The sequence below is a fragment of the Ruditapes philippinarum genome, unplaced genomic scaffold (genome assembly GCF_026571515.1).
Source record: "Ruditapes philippinarum isolate M1 unplaced genomic scaffold, ASM2657151v2 ctg15024_1_1_1_1, whole genome shotgun sequence".
NCBI lineage: Eukaryota > Metazoa > Mollusca > Bivalvia > Venerida > Veneridae > Ruditapes > Ruditapes philippinarum.
The window spans coordinates 4,932-20,349 of NW_026864631.1; the positions used below are offsets into that span (position 1 = coordinate 4,932).

General features: G+C 30.1%; 1 protein-coding gene across 1 annotated transcript; it reads left to right on the forward strand.

Annotated features, from left to right (window-relative positions):
* Window positions 1-14,191: 14,191 nt before the first annotated feature.
* On the forward strand, window positions 14,192-14,996 carry LOC132726331 (uncharacterized; the record flags this gene model as incomplete). The annotated part of the gene is made up of 1 exon (XM_060711642.1): window positions 14,192-14,996. A coding segment is annotated over exon 1 (805 nt), but the record flags the coding sequence as incomplete, so codon positions are not given.
* Between the last annotated feature and the right edge of the window lie 422 nt (window positions 14,997-15,418).

Sequence of the window (15,418 nt, forward strand, 5' to 3'; positions counted from 1 at the left end):
AAGATGTTTTTAAACAGGTCTAAAAATCTCGATCGTGTAAAATATTCTACAAAATGTACCCCTTACCGCCATTGTGTCATTAGTTGACTAAAACGAGTCAGTCACCAACGGCAGTTGACACAAAAACTTGAAGTAAAATAACGCTCGACAACCGGGCAAACTTCAAATAAAATGAACGTTCTGTGACCAACAGATTTGAGACATTGAATAAAGCAAACTTAAAATTGGAGGAATATATAAAGGTATTTAAATGATTCAACATGTTTTTACTGAATGTAACTTGTGGTCATATTAATACTTTTATGCCGGGTTTCATCTTTTTACATCTTCACATATTGCACAAATACAGGAATTTCATGTCTCAAGATGAGAAAAACAATCATGTTAATGGGCAGATGGCGTGCTTGCCATGATTATAAACTTGTACCGTCTAGCATCATAAACATTTGTAATGGAGTAAACGTTTCTCAATGTTTTGGAGTTTGATAAATCATATCTGTCTTCCCAGTCTGTTTATTTAGAAATAAACTTAAGTTTCTGATCTACATTTAGCATACAATTAATATGCTGTATTCATGAGATGAGATGTTCTTGTATTTAGTCCTTATACAAAGCGCATATATAAAAGTTTAGTAAAACAATTATGGACATTTACACCGGAGACAAACGTGTGATTATTTGAATAGACTTATGAAACACGGCATAGGACGTAGATCATGTATGTGTTGCATTTTGTAGGATATGAAATGCGCAAGATGTCTCATTGAGAGAGATGTTATTCGTCGCCCACTCTCTTGAGAAAACTGTGCTCTTTAAAATTGGTATCTCCAAGCAAAGTAATACAGTGCTTTTCTAATCATAGTGATGCAATTGTCATTTTTAATTGTAATTTCCTCTTTCTTAATTCCGTTGTTTCAATGAAAACACGTTAAATAATGTCGCTATTAGTTATACTAAATATTCTTTAATAAGCCGATTTATATTTCTAAAATAACTAGTAATTAATAATTATGTATATGCGACCGCTATTCTAAATTAAAAAATGATTTTATCGTATACGTGTAATAATATATTATTTAATGCATCCTAATATAATTTAAAAAAATAGAAAGATATAATCAGTTTCATATATTATGTTTTTTTAGTTTGCGTGCAGTCAAGTTATCAAAACAATTTTGGGGATTTCACTTAAATTTCTGAAATGCAAAGTTATATATAATGTTCAAGTTTAAAATTAATAAATAGCGATAAAACAGCTATGGGTCCATCGATCTAGATCAATGCATTTGCACACATATGTTAAAGGACAATTTTACATTATAAGGCATGTAACGACACGAACAAACACCTGCTGTTATCCGTTAGATTTATTTTGGTTTGCTTCTGCTTTTGGTATCAGTGAAGTTAAAGTCAGTGAAAGCAGACAATTTTATGCTGATAAAAACATTTTTTATAATTGACCAGTAAAGACCTTTACTTCTCAAGCGTGTGAATATAGCTTTACTTTCAATGGAATCATGGAAACCAATAGGTGTATAAACTAATTTAATTATTTATCCTAGCACGTAGTTTCCGTTATAAACGCTTTTGTAACAAAAGTTTTATCTGTTATTCAATATTCATATCAGAATCTGCAAATCTATTATTCAGAAAATTAAGGCAAGACAACATAATTATTCCGTTATGCATTCAATGGTTCACACATTTAAGACGAATATCATATCCAAAATTGATTGCAAAATAGAATTTAAAGTGCTTTCCGAGATTATCAATATGATAATAGATTTCTTCGCGAATAATCAACCATTATGTTCAATGGAACAATTTCCATAATTGACGATAGGACAAAACAATGAACTGTTAAATCGTTCTCATTTAATGCATCGTTTACTATAATTTGCATAAAACGGCTACTTATTATCTGTCTTTTGAAGTACTTCTATATCAGGGCTAAATTAAAATGCCTTAAGCACGCAGTCTGTTGTATATTATTTGCACTGATTAGGAAGACGATTCTGATCATCTGTGACTTAGAATAAAGACAACACTTTTTCAAGATGGTATACAACTTTAAATATTGTGTGCTTGAATTAAAGGGGTATGGATTTACTTAAATGTAAGATATTTCACGATATCAGTTTGTTCGTACAGAACATCTTTTCTTCAAACAATACTTCACTTTGTGCCCTTTCCTTTTCGTCCGATGTCCTGCTAGGTTCCGTGTCGGTATTTCTGCTTGGATGGATTTTGTGGGCACTGCGTCTATTGAATGCCACCGTCCATTATTGATATTTGTTCTCATAATGCAGGTTATTTTTATAGCATTTTTGCACACAACCTTTCCTTTTGACCGGCAGTTAATATAAGGGTAAAAGATCAAAACTTTTTAAAACTCATTTCTCTATATTTAAAGACTTATACAAAAGTTCGATTATAAAGTTAAATGAATAAATTTTGGATATAAATATAGATATGTGCTATCCTTCAATGTATCCTAGAACAAATTTTATTAATATTGCTGAAAATAAATCAGCCTATTCAAGAGTTACTAGATCATTCTGTTTGACAGAAAACCAACCAAAATGTTTCTTTGTTTTTCAATTTTTTACTCAGTAGAATTGTTTGTTTAAATCTTAAAGACAGAAATGCATAAGTTTGTGCAGTACTCAAAACACTTTTAAAATTATAACTTCACAGATGGTCAGCAGTAACTGAACAATATTCTGTTTGTTAAATGTGTGTATTTTTTACAACAAATACGAGTTGATATAACGATTTTTTATAGCAATGGATATTTGCAACAATAAATAATTCTTAAAATCTAAACAAAGCATTTTCCTATAAAAATGTTTGAGAATGTTAATTGAATGTGAGAATGAAGATATGTCATTTGAAAAAAATATTCACGGTATGATTGCCTTGCTGGGATAGATTGTAGCTTGTGTGGCAGCTGTAAAAAGTTGCCCCATACCGTTATATCTTTCTGGTCCTTCGGGATCATTATTGCCAGCATTATTATGTGTTGTGAATTCATGTAATATTGTTGTGATTAATGCTTCCGAGGGATCAATTTGTTTCCATCTTTTTTAAATACACACTGTTTATGATTTCAAAGATACAAAGAATTCAAAAGATACAATTTCAAAATTGAAATCATACATGATTATTTGCCATTGTTTGATCCTTTAATGACACTAAAGAATTAAAGGAATTTTCAGTGAATAACAACAACAACAACAACAACAACAATTAATTAATTTATTTATTTATTTATCAATTAATTAATCAAAACAGATAAACCCGGTATGTTTATAGCAATATGTGTAATGAAACCTCTGAAACTTTGGTTATTTTATATCATTTACTTTTTATCGTACTTTCTGTTAAGGTATTAGCACCCTAATGCATTACCTCCGCATTGAAGAGTATTCAAAAAGGCTAGAATTACTGTTAACTACATTGAATATGAGGGCCATGGGTTAATCCCCAGAAGGGTCAACTTTCTTTTTCTTTTTTACTTTCTTTTAACATTATTTATGTATCTCTCATGTCCTATATGGAAAGAAAAAAGTGTTTAATTTTGAATTTTTAATTTATATAAGTATTTATTGGCTAAATTATGCTAAATCTAGTAATAAATATGGAACCTGATATTTTCAAAGTGTAATATAATCAAAACTAGACGGTAAAAGTATTTCATATTTTACAAGATCAACCAATATACGTTTTTAAAAATTTAGGGAAACTTTGAAAACAGGCACTCATTTGGGTAAATTTTAAGATTGTTTTGAATTAGGTTCCCTAAGTAGAAAAATGGTCAGACATGTGGTAAAAATGAGTGGGGTAGGGTAACATTTTTATACAGATTTCATAAATTTTAAGTAGAAACCATAATTTTGCTTATGTGGATTGTTAGCTGAATGGTACTTTTTGTTTCTTACCAAAAATTCATGGGAAAACATTTTTCATTAGAATGTTATTGCAGATTATTTAAAGGTTCCTCATTTCTAAAAAAGGGCCCTCATAACATCCTAGCTTGAGTTCAGAAAAGTGGCCATAACTTGATTTTCGTACGGTAAACTTTGTTTAAATTTTGCATACAGGTGTACTTTAAGGTATACATCTGACCTATGATGTCAATTCTTTAGTTCCTGATAGTGCCAATTAGGGTCCTAATACCTTAATTTTGAGTAGCAATTTTAGCATACATTATAATTATATTATTGTAATTACAAACATTGTTACGCAGTCATCCAATTTACGTTTCGTTAACATTATTTGTAGCCTTGTCGAATGTATAGGAACATAATATGAGGCCGATGAAATTAAACAACGACATACATATTCATTAACTGAAACACTGGAAACAATTTTGTCATTCAATCTACTACATTATTGATCTCGGCTATTATTGGGCTACATTTTTCCCGGTGTGAGAAACTCGATTAAACGGCTGTTACTTCGTTAATGACCATACTCATTTCCTTAATTGAATTGACATATCTCATCAATCGTGAAAGTCGTGAAAATCGTTATATTACAATTACATTGTATTACTAGTACTACGTATATATAACACGTGCCTTACGACAAGACATATCTTTTCAATAACTAACTTTCAGTATTATCTCTTCTAATCTATAACACGAAGTTTTGATCCATGACGTAACGTTTTTGATTTGTTTTGTTTTTGCTTCGCACAAAGAAAATACAGGTCATATGGCGCCGAAGCAGGAGAGATGATTTTGGCTAACCTCGTGTCAAAACCATCTCACCTGCTGAAGATAGAGTCAAGAGATAGGAGCCTATTTGGTCGCCTTTTACGATCACGCAGGCATAAACGGTGGCTGCAATTCTGATGCCTCAATCCTGAAAGGCAATCTCAAAGAAGGATAACGGTTTTGACTAAAAGGAATGCGCATACTCAAGATAAATTACGTATTGATTTATATTTGTGTTCATCTAAGAATAAATCCAAAACCATTTGTGCATGCTTATTTTATAAATCGTTTACATTATGTTTAACTGGATGTCATTGGATATGTTCTTGTTTTTTGTTTCTAGTTTTTCAGAAATCTTTGCTAAAATTGTTTGATACACTTTACTAACGTAAAATTCCCATTTTTTTAATCCATAAATAGTTCACTGTTTACATAAACGAAAATTTAGTTATGTTGCTATTAGTACCAAACTTGCCATGCCCTTGGTAAATTTCTGCAAGAACAATGATTTTGAGTGTAATTAGTTCTAATTTGCTGTTTTGCTATTATATTTATATCGATTTAGTAGTTTGATTGATGTTTCGTTCTATTTAATTACCTTATCAAATATATAAGGAATCGATACATTTACATAATGATTTAGACAACTTTACATTGATGAGATCTAGTAAAACATGTATTGCCATAATGATATATATGGCCTTGTTTAAAGTCAAATATGTTATTCTAAAACATTTATCCTTTGACGTTGGAACGAACAAATTTTACGAACAATAATGAGGTGAGATATTCGATAGTAACAGGTTTCTAACCTATTTTAAAAATCCAACACAATCTATATCTTGAATCACAAGAAAAGCCGCCCTCTCTGGACTTTGACATCAATTAATTAAATAGGTTGGACGTTAATTATTTTATCGCTAGCAGAGTTCCGTCTTGGCTGTCGTTTATTTATTTCACTGACTTTGCTTTGTCCTCAGCAATTGATTGAATGAATTGTTAAAATGTAAACATACGATTCATTCTATTGGAAAGTAGCTTGGAATAATCTGTTTCTTTTCAATTTGTCAGCTTGGTATTATTTCAATATCTAGTCAATGATGAATAGACGATTTAAGATCTACTTTTTGGTTAGTTTTTCAAATTTTTCCAAATTTTTCAAGTATGCCAATTGATTTACTCTGTCTTGACGTTTGTAACGTTTCAAGCATTGTTCTCCTGACAGTTTTGTTAACTTGTAAACAGAAACAAAGGCTGTTTCTATGTTACGAAAACTGAACTGAATTTAATAACATAAACCATTTTGCAAAGCATATTCTACGCTCCCTTCGCAGCTAAGTGAGAACACTACTGTTAAGAAAATGAGCAATTGTGAAACGCAGGAGAGTAAAAATATTCAAATATCAGATGTTTATCTACAACAGTTTACATGTAGTAATTATTATTATTATTATTATGATAAAAATGCAAAGGGGGAAAAGGGGGAAGGGAAAATTAATGAAACAGTTTAGTTTCATTGTCATTTTGAATATCTTATTTAACTCTGCTTCTAGGGTTTACTATATTGATTCAATTTTTTAAGAACAGAGATTATAGAGGTACATGTACACGCTTAACGATGCATTAAATCGACATTATGCCAATCCAAGGGTATAAAGTGAGTGAACGGGTGAAGATCAAAATAAGTATTTATTTCGCCATAAATCCTTTAAATTTAATAATTCAGTTCGCATAAACAATAAATAACACACAGAGCCAAATGAAATTTGTAAATATCCATTAAAATTTACATATAATGCTTAGTTTATAAACAGATTGTGGCAGATTTTTTTTAATTTAAGGCAGATTTATAATTTTATCCTAAACATTTTCCAATATCAAATGTTGGTCAAACACCATTTTGATAATCAATCTTTTGAAATATAAAGTCAATTCAGCACACCTTGAAAATAAAAATATAAGCATAATGTCACTTTAAATGACAAAAATAAAACTTCATTGATATAGCCCTTCTCCTAACTTCAATTATGGAAATGTTTTACATCGTTTTTAAAATAATGAATCCTGATATTGTGATAATAATCTGAGAAAGCACTCTAAATTCCATTTTCTCATCAATATTAGAAAAGCTATGTGTCTTCCACGTGCGAAATATTTGCATAATGGAATCTTTATACTGTCTGCTTTTCGTGAATCCATTACAAGATAATAATCTTGTATGCAAGAATTACAGATTATGATAATTATTCGGAATTATAATTTAAGAAAACTAATTTCAATAAACATCGAAGCTTCGGACAAATATCATGCTATTTGTACATGTAAAGGAGATTTAATTGAAATTGAAAACATGTTTGATGTAAGTGAGTGCACACAAAGGGTTAAGTTAAATTGAATGAAACATTGTTAAGTTCATATGACTGATACCCAATATTTTGGCGCTTCATTAATCATGATCTCAAAAAACCTATATTAAAACGTCATTTTAAGTCATTTGTGTTTTAACATATTTAACTTTTATGTTTCAATATATGAGCCGTGACATGACTTTTCCAAAATAGTGGACACATTTGACATTTTACTGTTTTCAAAGATTCTCAAAATGCATTTTTCCTTAATCATTCAAGACAAAGTTTATTATATTTGGACAGTGAAAACTTGATTTATAACGCTATTGAAATTTATGGCGACGTCGTTTTATTTGGCGTTAGTGACGACGTCATTCATAAATAATAGTTCACACGATTTAAACTGAAACCATTGTTTTGCTCTTCATATAAACTCATGCGTAAAATTTAATATTGAAATTATTAACAAGGTAGCTCACATTTTTTTATAATGACTTTATTACACAAACTTTGTTTAATAGTACCGTTTCATTGTAAGCCATCTAAAGATGTGTGATCATGTACAAATATAGCTTAGTCAAGAAAAAACATAAACAACATCAATTTTCTAAGCATGATAAATATTTTTATCAAGTCATGGGAAACAGACCACGTAAAGAAAATGACATCAGACGTCCACCAGCTACGCGTACACGGCGCTAAACAAAAGAAGTGACAGCTTAGAGTTATCATTGTGTTGAAATTTTTGTATCATTTTAGCGCAATTATTGCTTTTGGATCAAGAATTATGCTAAAAAGAACAAGGTACACAATACATTTGTAGGACATTTACGGAATCACAAAATTATACGTAGGCCACAAAAATGTTGGACAAACGCTATGAATGATATTATCTGAGTGATGTGGGTTTTACCTCACGAATTTTTTAAAACCCAGACTTTCACTTATTGTCATGAAATTACAATGACTTGACAGAGTACATCTCAAATAACAACGCATAATACTGACAAAATAAAATATCACCGTATGTCCACTGCGTGACTAATGCAGTTGGGGCTATTTTGCCTATTTTGACATCTGTTTGGTAATTTACGTGGATTTTAACTGCCGTATGCAATTACTTCCTTTGTACACTTCACAAAATTCTACTTCAACATACATGTTCCTAATTGTTTGAAAATAAGTATTGAGGCATGCTTAATGATGTAAATACAAGTAATATGTGTTTTCCCCTAAATTTTATATGAAGCAGGACGGGATTTCAACAACTGAAAGCGTCTTACGCACACATCCACTACACTTACATGTAACAATTGTCTGTCAATTTTATACTCTTGTTTTGAGTGTTCGCTATTAAAAACAATGATTATCATGTGATGTGATATCTTCCTTGTTCTATTTACATTAAAGTGTTTATGCCAATTTATTCACGTATATGCCACGACATGTTACAATAAAGAGAAATACTTGGAAAACATCTTGACACTGAAAATAAAATAACAATCGAAATAAAACACGTAATTATTGTTGAATTATTTTAAGAAGGTAAGCCCTGATAGTGTTTTCTGTTGCAAGGACAATTTGTCACGTGTCGTTTGAATAGATCAAATTAGATTTGTTAAGTCATACATTTTCCTTGAAATTTTCTTCCTTGGTACTTAAGATCACGATTCAGCGAGTGTTCTGTCAGGAGTTCAAGGTTACCAGAACAACCGTCATCATTGTGGTGAAAACATTTATTGAATTAGTGCAGTAACGAATTGGTTTTTGCTTACATAAAACTGATGTGAGCACTAATTAAAATTGCTTAGTTCTGATTGGAAAATCGCCCTTAGTATAATTGAAAAAATGGCGTCAACTTTGACGTAACGTTTCTACGATTACGTCATTTGACCATTATGTGGGAACTGTCATGCCACGGCTCATATGCATTACCGAACAATTATCTCAGCATAAAATAACGGTTATTTTATGTTCTTATAATTTGCAAAATATATGACTAGTTTAATGTTTTCTTAATTTGGGTTAACGTTCAAGATAATAAAAACGCATTAATTATCCCATGGTTAAGTATCATGTGAATCTTCTCTGTTATTAAGTTATTCAAAGATAGCATCAGACGGTATTTGCTGATACATAACTAATTCAATAACATCAAATTATATTGTATTTGTGTTCGATGAAATTTTTGGCAATTTGCCTTTTCCTTTCAGGTTTACACATCTTTTCATCATGTGATCATCTGTCATCATTTTTTATTGGTTTAAACTTATTGATGTCTCACTTATTGCTCCAGACATCTGATTAATTGGCTTAACCTTTATCATTCTGGTGGCGATGTAAACATTTTAGTAACTGTATATAGGCTTCCAATGTCGGATCTGAAATACCGATAATAGAAATAAATCCTGACAACATAATCCATCTATATTGCTTGGCAAACATACGTAATTTGATTTCGGCTCTCTCCCCCAACCGTTCAAGGTGCAGACAAAAATTCTCAACAGATCAGATCTTGAAAAAAATGATAATCTACTAATCAGTTAACTACTTAGTTCTTGTAATGTCCAGTCATAATCCTCTTCAAAGTGTCAATTACAGGCCACTTAGACTTACGTGATTTAGTCAATGGTATCGCCATACTATATAGTGATTTAACCTGTTAAAATGAGCCTTTCATATGACGATATCTTATATAAAAATTACAGTTCATCACATTTTTCTTGAGAAAAATACAGTTAATCACATTTTTTCTTGAAAAAGAGGATCAAAAGGAGACACTAAAAGTGTATCATATGTATAGACAAATATTAACAGACTATGAAAATAATCCATTGCACTATCCTTATTGTGTAGAGTAGCTTGATATTCTTTTATTCATATTAACTATATAGGTTTATTTCACATTATTACCATATTAAACTTATACTTAAAGTCATGAGCAACGAAAAATAATAATTGTTCGTATTCCAGTTCTTTCCTCCAAGTTTGAGTAGTTCACCGATTGTCTGATTATAAATTATGTTTCGTATTTCGTTACCTATGAACATATTCATCTATTTTTCCTTTTCACGTTTCAAGAATACAGACTGCTTTATTTGACCGACTACAGATTTGTTTTAGATCAGATTTTCTACATTGTGACATTTTGATCCATAAATAACTGTTTCCACGATACACAAGTTCAAGGATAGGGCAATACAAATAAGTTAAATTTAGACATTTTATATATGACAATACCAGTATTTAATATATAATTTGGTAACACGACACTCGCTCAAGAAAAATATATTTTTTTAATGATCTGAGTTTTATTCCAGTTTAATTAAAGAAAACCAGGATCACTTTGAAACATGTCCAGTTTTATAGCCAAAATGATTGTAACGGAAATTCAATTAATAAATTGATCGACGACGCTCGGAAATTTATCATTTTGTGGAACATACAGAAGAAATTCAATTTCAGTTTTTTACTTTAAAAAAATAATTCCCTTTTTGATTTAAATTTTAAAATAAACTTCAAATAAATATTTGTTTTTTATGTGTTTTATTTAAGGAAAAAATGTTCCCATTTAACCCTCTTGCCGGGTTTCCCCCATATTATGTCTAGGTTTGATTACTCGGGGTTTTTTTTGTTCTTTTTTTTTGAATTTTTAAAAAAATAGGACGCTCTTTAAAAAAAATTTGTATGTTAATTTTTTAAATAATTAAAAAAAAAACCCTTAAAAAAATTCCCCTTTTTCCCTTTAAAAAATTCCTTTTTTTTCAAAAAAGAAGTAAAAACTTTTTAAAGGGAAAATGGTGGGTTTTCTTATTGGGGGGAAGGGAAAACGGTCCTCCTTTTTAAAAAGAACCCCGCCAGTTTTTTAATGACACTATAGTTTATATACAAAATGTGTCCACTTAAATTTGTTTTTTTTTGTTGGGATTTAAAGTTTTTTTTAAATTTTTACCTTTTGTTTTAAGGTTTTAAAAAGTTTTTTGTTTTTTAATTTAAAAAAACTTTTTTATAAAAGGGGAAACCTAATAAATTAAAAAGCCCCCCCTCAGAAAAAAAAAGGGGCGGCCCCAAGGCCAGAGCAAATATTATCTTTAAGGGCCATTTCTTTTTTTAAAAAGGACGAAGGAAAAAATTTGGTTTCCTGGGGTGCCTTTGGTTTTGTTGGGGCCAAAAACCCCTAATTTTTGGTTTTTTTAAAGGTAAAATTTAATTTTTACTCTTAACAAAGGGAAAAAAACACCCTTTAAATTGTTAAAGACTTTTTTAAATGTAGTAATTTTAATTTAAATGTAGTAGTTTCAATTTAGATGTAACAGTTTCACTTTAAATACAATAGTTTCAATAATCTGAACTTTACTTAACGGTAAGTAATATCTGTCCTTATATAATTGATTTCAAACTGAAATTAAATGAAATGAATCCTTTTAAGTTATCTAAAGAAGAAAAGATGTAAAGTCTTTGAAACGTTACAGCATAAAACTTCCGCGAGAAAAAACATAATCGAGACGAACCCAAAATTCAAGTACAGTGTAACTTTTGAAAACCTAACACGTTGGGACTTGCCAAAACATTCGCGATATGGACATTCTATTAACTGATTTGGAGACAAAGAAAATGTTAATTTCATGACAACAATCATGGTTAAAGTTAATAAGATGCAATTACGTACTTGTATCTGTGAGTTTTGTGAAACACTCTTAACTACTTGTGTTACATTTACAAGTGATACGGAAACACGTCTAGTACCTTTTTACAAGGGGATTTTATCCACATAGCAGATTATTTTTCCTGTTTCATACATAATAACTAGATACTTTAGCGAGAAAAATGACTGATGATCTTTCCCTTTATATATTTTCCTTGCGGAGTTTGGTTTACCATAATAATGTAGCTTTTGATATGTTTGATAAATCTAATAACTTGTTACTAATTATTTCAAGATACATGATATATTCATATTCCTTCTAGACACTATATTTCATCGTTTAAACTACGTACCCCCAGGGCTCAAACCCGTTTTCTACGTATAACCTTTAAAAAGAGCCACCCCTTATCCCAGAAAAAATTTTTTTTGTTTGCTGTTTTAAAAATGCCTGTTGAGATTAATAAATTGGTTTAAATTTTTTTTCGAAAAAATAAATTTTTTTTTGTAAAAAGGGTATTAAATTTTGGGCCGCATTTTTTAAAAACCCCTTTAATTTTTTAAGCTTTTTGAAACATACAACGTCATAAAAAAGTTTGGGGGATTTAAATTTAATGTATTGTTTTATTTAAAATCCCTAAATTTTTGGTTATTGAGCCCCAAACTGCAAATTTAAAAAATATTTAATTTTCTATGACAATTTGACAAAATTAAAAAAAAAATTGGATGAGATTGTTTCAGAAATATGTTTTTTAAAAAATATTTTTGTTTATTATTAAAATTTTTTAAAAGGAAAATTTAAAAAAGTCCCTGGAAAAAGTTTTTGTTTAGAATTCCCCCTAAAGGGACTTATTTAAATGGAAAAAAACCCTTGATTTCTAACATTTTTGAAGTTAGGGTTTAAAAGTAGAATTTTTCCCTATATAGAAATTTTTCATTTACTGGAAGCCCTTTTTATTAATTTAAAAATTTTCCCCTGTGTGCAGCTGTTTTAAGGGTATTTCTTCGATAGGTTCACAGTCAAATGAAAAAATTCCTACAGTTTCAGATAATGATTTGACTGAGCAAAATTATCATTACCCTAACCACACTTTAAGGCTGCAGGGGTAGATATATCACTTATGTAAATACTGATTTTAGGTTTTATATGTAACATAAATTCTATGAACAAAATCGGACACTATTTTTTTTTAAAGCAGCTCAAACTTCAGTTTTTACGAAACGTTTTGTAAACACAACAAAATGTGTGGGCAGCAATCAATAGCAGGAAGACTCACTCTTGATTCTTTCCTAGAAGAAATTTCTTGGTCATCAAATCAGCGGCTTTTCTATGACATGTTCTCACCCACGCACGCATCCATCCTCAGAACACTAGTCCGACTTGTACACCACACAATCAGCCACTTATACATTCAAATATAACGACCTAAAGGAATTTTGGGTTTTAAAGAGTATTTTCAGTTAAAGACCCTTTGTTCAAATTTGAAAAAATTTTTTAATCTATCCTCTTCTTTTAGGGGTCATACGTGTATAAATAAAAGGCCCTTTTGGTTTCATCCCCATACTTTTTTTATGGGATTTTTTATAGACTGTTACAGTTCATTTTTTTAAAAGGTATGTTTTTTATTTTAATCAAATTTTTTTTTTAACATTACATTTACGATAATGGAAAAATATAAATAGTAGGGTTTGAAAGGAAGTTTGGAAAACCCTTTTTTAGAAACTCTTTTCTATGTTTTTTTAAAATTAAATATCTTTTTTTTTTTTCATGTTTTATTTTATTTTTTTACATGGGAAAAAATCTTCTCGGGTTTTGATTTTTCCCAAAAAAGAGTTTGGCTTTTTAAAAACAAAAAAAAAGGAAAATAAAAATTAAAAACCAATTGACAGAATCACTATCATATATCAAGAGCATTTGTACAAAACATACATTTCTGTTCAACCTGAATAAAATTTTTGTAAAGTTCATTTCAAATGATACAAACATGTGAGGTTTCTATTCCTTTTTTTCTTTATCATTTTGTTCTTAGGTAGGCTTTAGTAATTTGCATGTATACATCAATCAGTATTATTCTAGCGCTATACATGATTTCTTCATGTTAAATTGGAGAAAAGGGTTGCTCTGTTCAGTCATTGAATTCTATTTAAAAGTACATATACTGTTTAATTTCTGTTAGGAACTATCGGCAATAACTACAGAAATACTAACGGATAATCAAAAGACACCTTATTATTTTATAGTTTCCGTATTTAAAATAAATGATATATGTTCGAATAGCGTTTTAAGATCAATATTGACAAATATTCAAATTTCATTCAATACATACATATTAATTGAAGGGACGCGCTTTAAAAAACGATGAATTATAATCGTTTACGTACGTGTTAAGTTAGTTATTATTTATCCATATTAACGCTCTTGCAGGTTTGAAGGTGCATTTGAAACTTGTGCTGACAAAAACATTTATACTTATTCAACTATGTCGAAGCAAGAAGATATGAAGTTATCTTTAATGACATGTTCTGTTCTGGATTATTTGGGATTCAGCAAGAAACAGATTATGTTACGATCAAATTTGGTGGAAGGGAATTTCATTTCACCGACACAAGCACTCTATTCAAAAGCTTTACTAGTTGGAAGCTCGGGTGAAGGGGTTGAACTGGCCGATAGTGATTATGACTGTATGTTTATATTGTCAGATGTAATCTGTGTAGATGAAGGATGTGATAATGATGGTGAGTTAATCATTCTTGGAACTGATTATTCTAAAACTGCGCCAGGTTATACTAAAGTGGTGTCAATATCAATGTCTGATAAATGTGTTTGTTCCTTGCAATTCAAACAATGTTGTACGTATGATATTCTCGAGAAAGGTAAATTAATATCGAGTGAAAAACTGAGGGATTTTTATGCTACTATAGCTGCTAATTGTCAGACATTTGGCATTTATATAACTCAAAATGGACCTGCTACGACATCATCGGATTTTTTGTCGGATTGTGACTTTGTTCAATCTGTACAGTTTTATGGAGGCAATTATTTACGGAAGTGGAAAGAACGGGTAAAAAACTACGAATGGCCTTCCCTCGAAATTTCAAAAGAAGTTTCTGAAATGGAAGGATATGTTGTTCCTATCGGCGACAAACAAAGTGATATGCAAGCATTTGAATGGAGGATATGTTATACTACTGCCGAAAAAAAATTAGTGTTAAGTCTTTCTGACACTCAAATCAAGGCATATGTCCTACTGAAGATAATGGCTAAATCACGTTTAAAACCTAAGTGTAAATTTCTTACTTCATATATTATAAAGAACGTCATTTTCTGGGTTATGGAAATGACAAATGATCGTGAACTTACACCAAGTCACTTAGTATTTCTAATTCAGAAATGTCTTGTTTTCATAAAGCATTGCATAGTAAACAACCATCTACCCAATTACATGATACCTGAAAGGAATTTGCTTAAAGGTGTTATCGTTGGTGCCGAAAAAGAACAGATAATACATTTCCTTTCAGATTGCCTAGAAGAAGGTGGAAGTATTATTTTAAAAATTCCTAAATTATATCATTGTATTTCAATAAATATAGCAAAACCTGATATTTTGCCAATGTTTGGGAATTGGAGAGATAAAGTTGAACATACATCTTTCATGATTGCACATTGTTTCTTTCAATCTCCTACTTCTCTAAATACAGTATTGGAA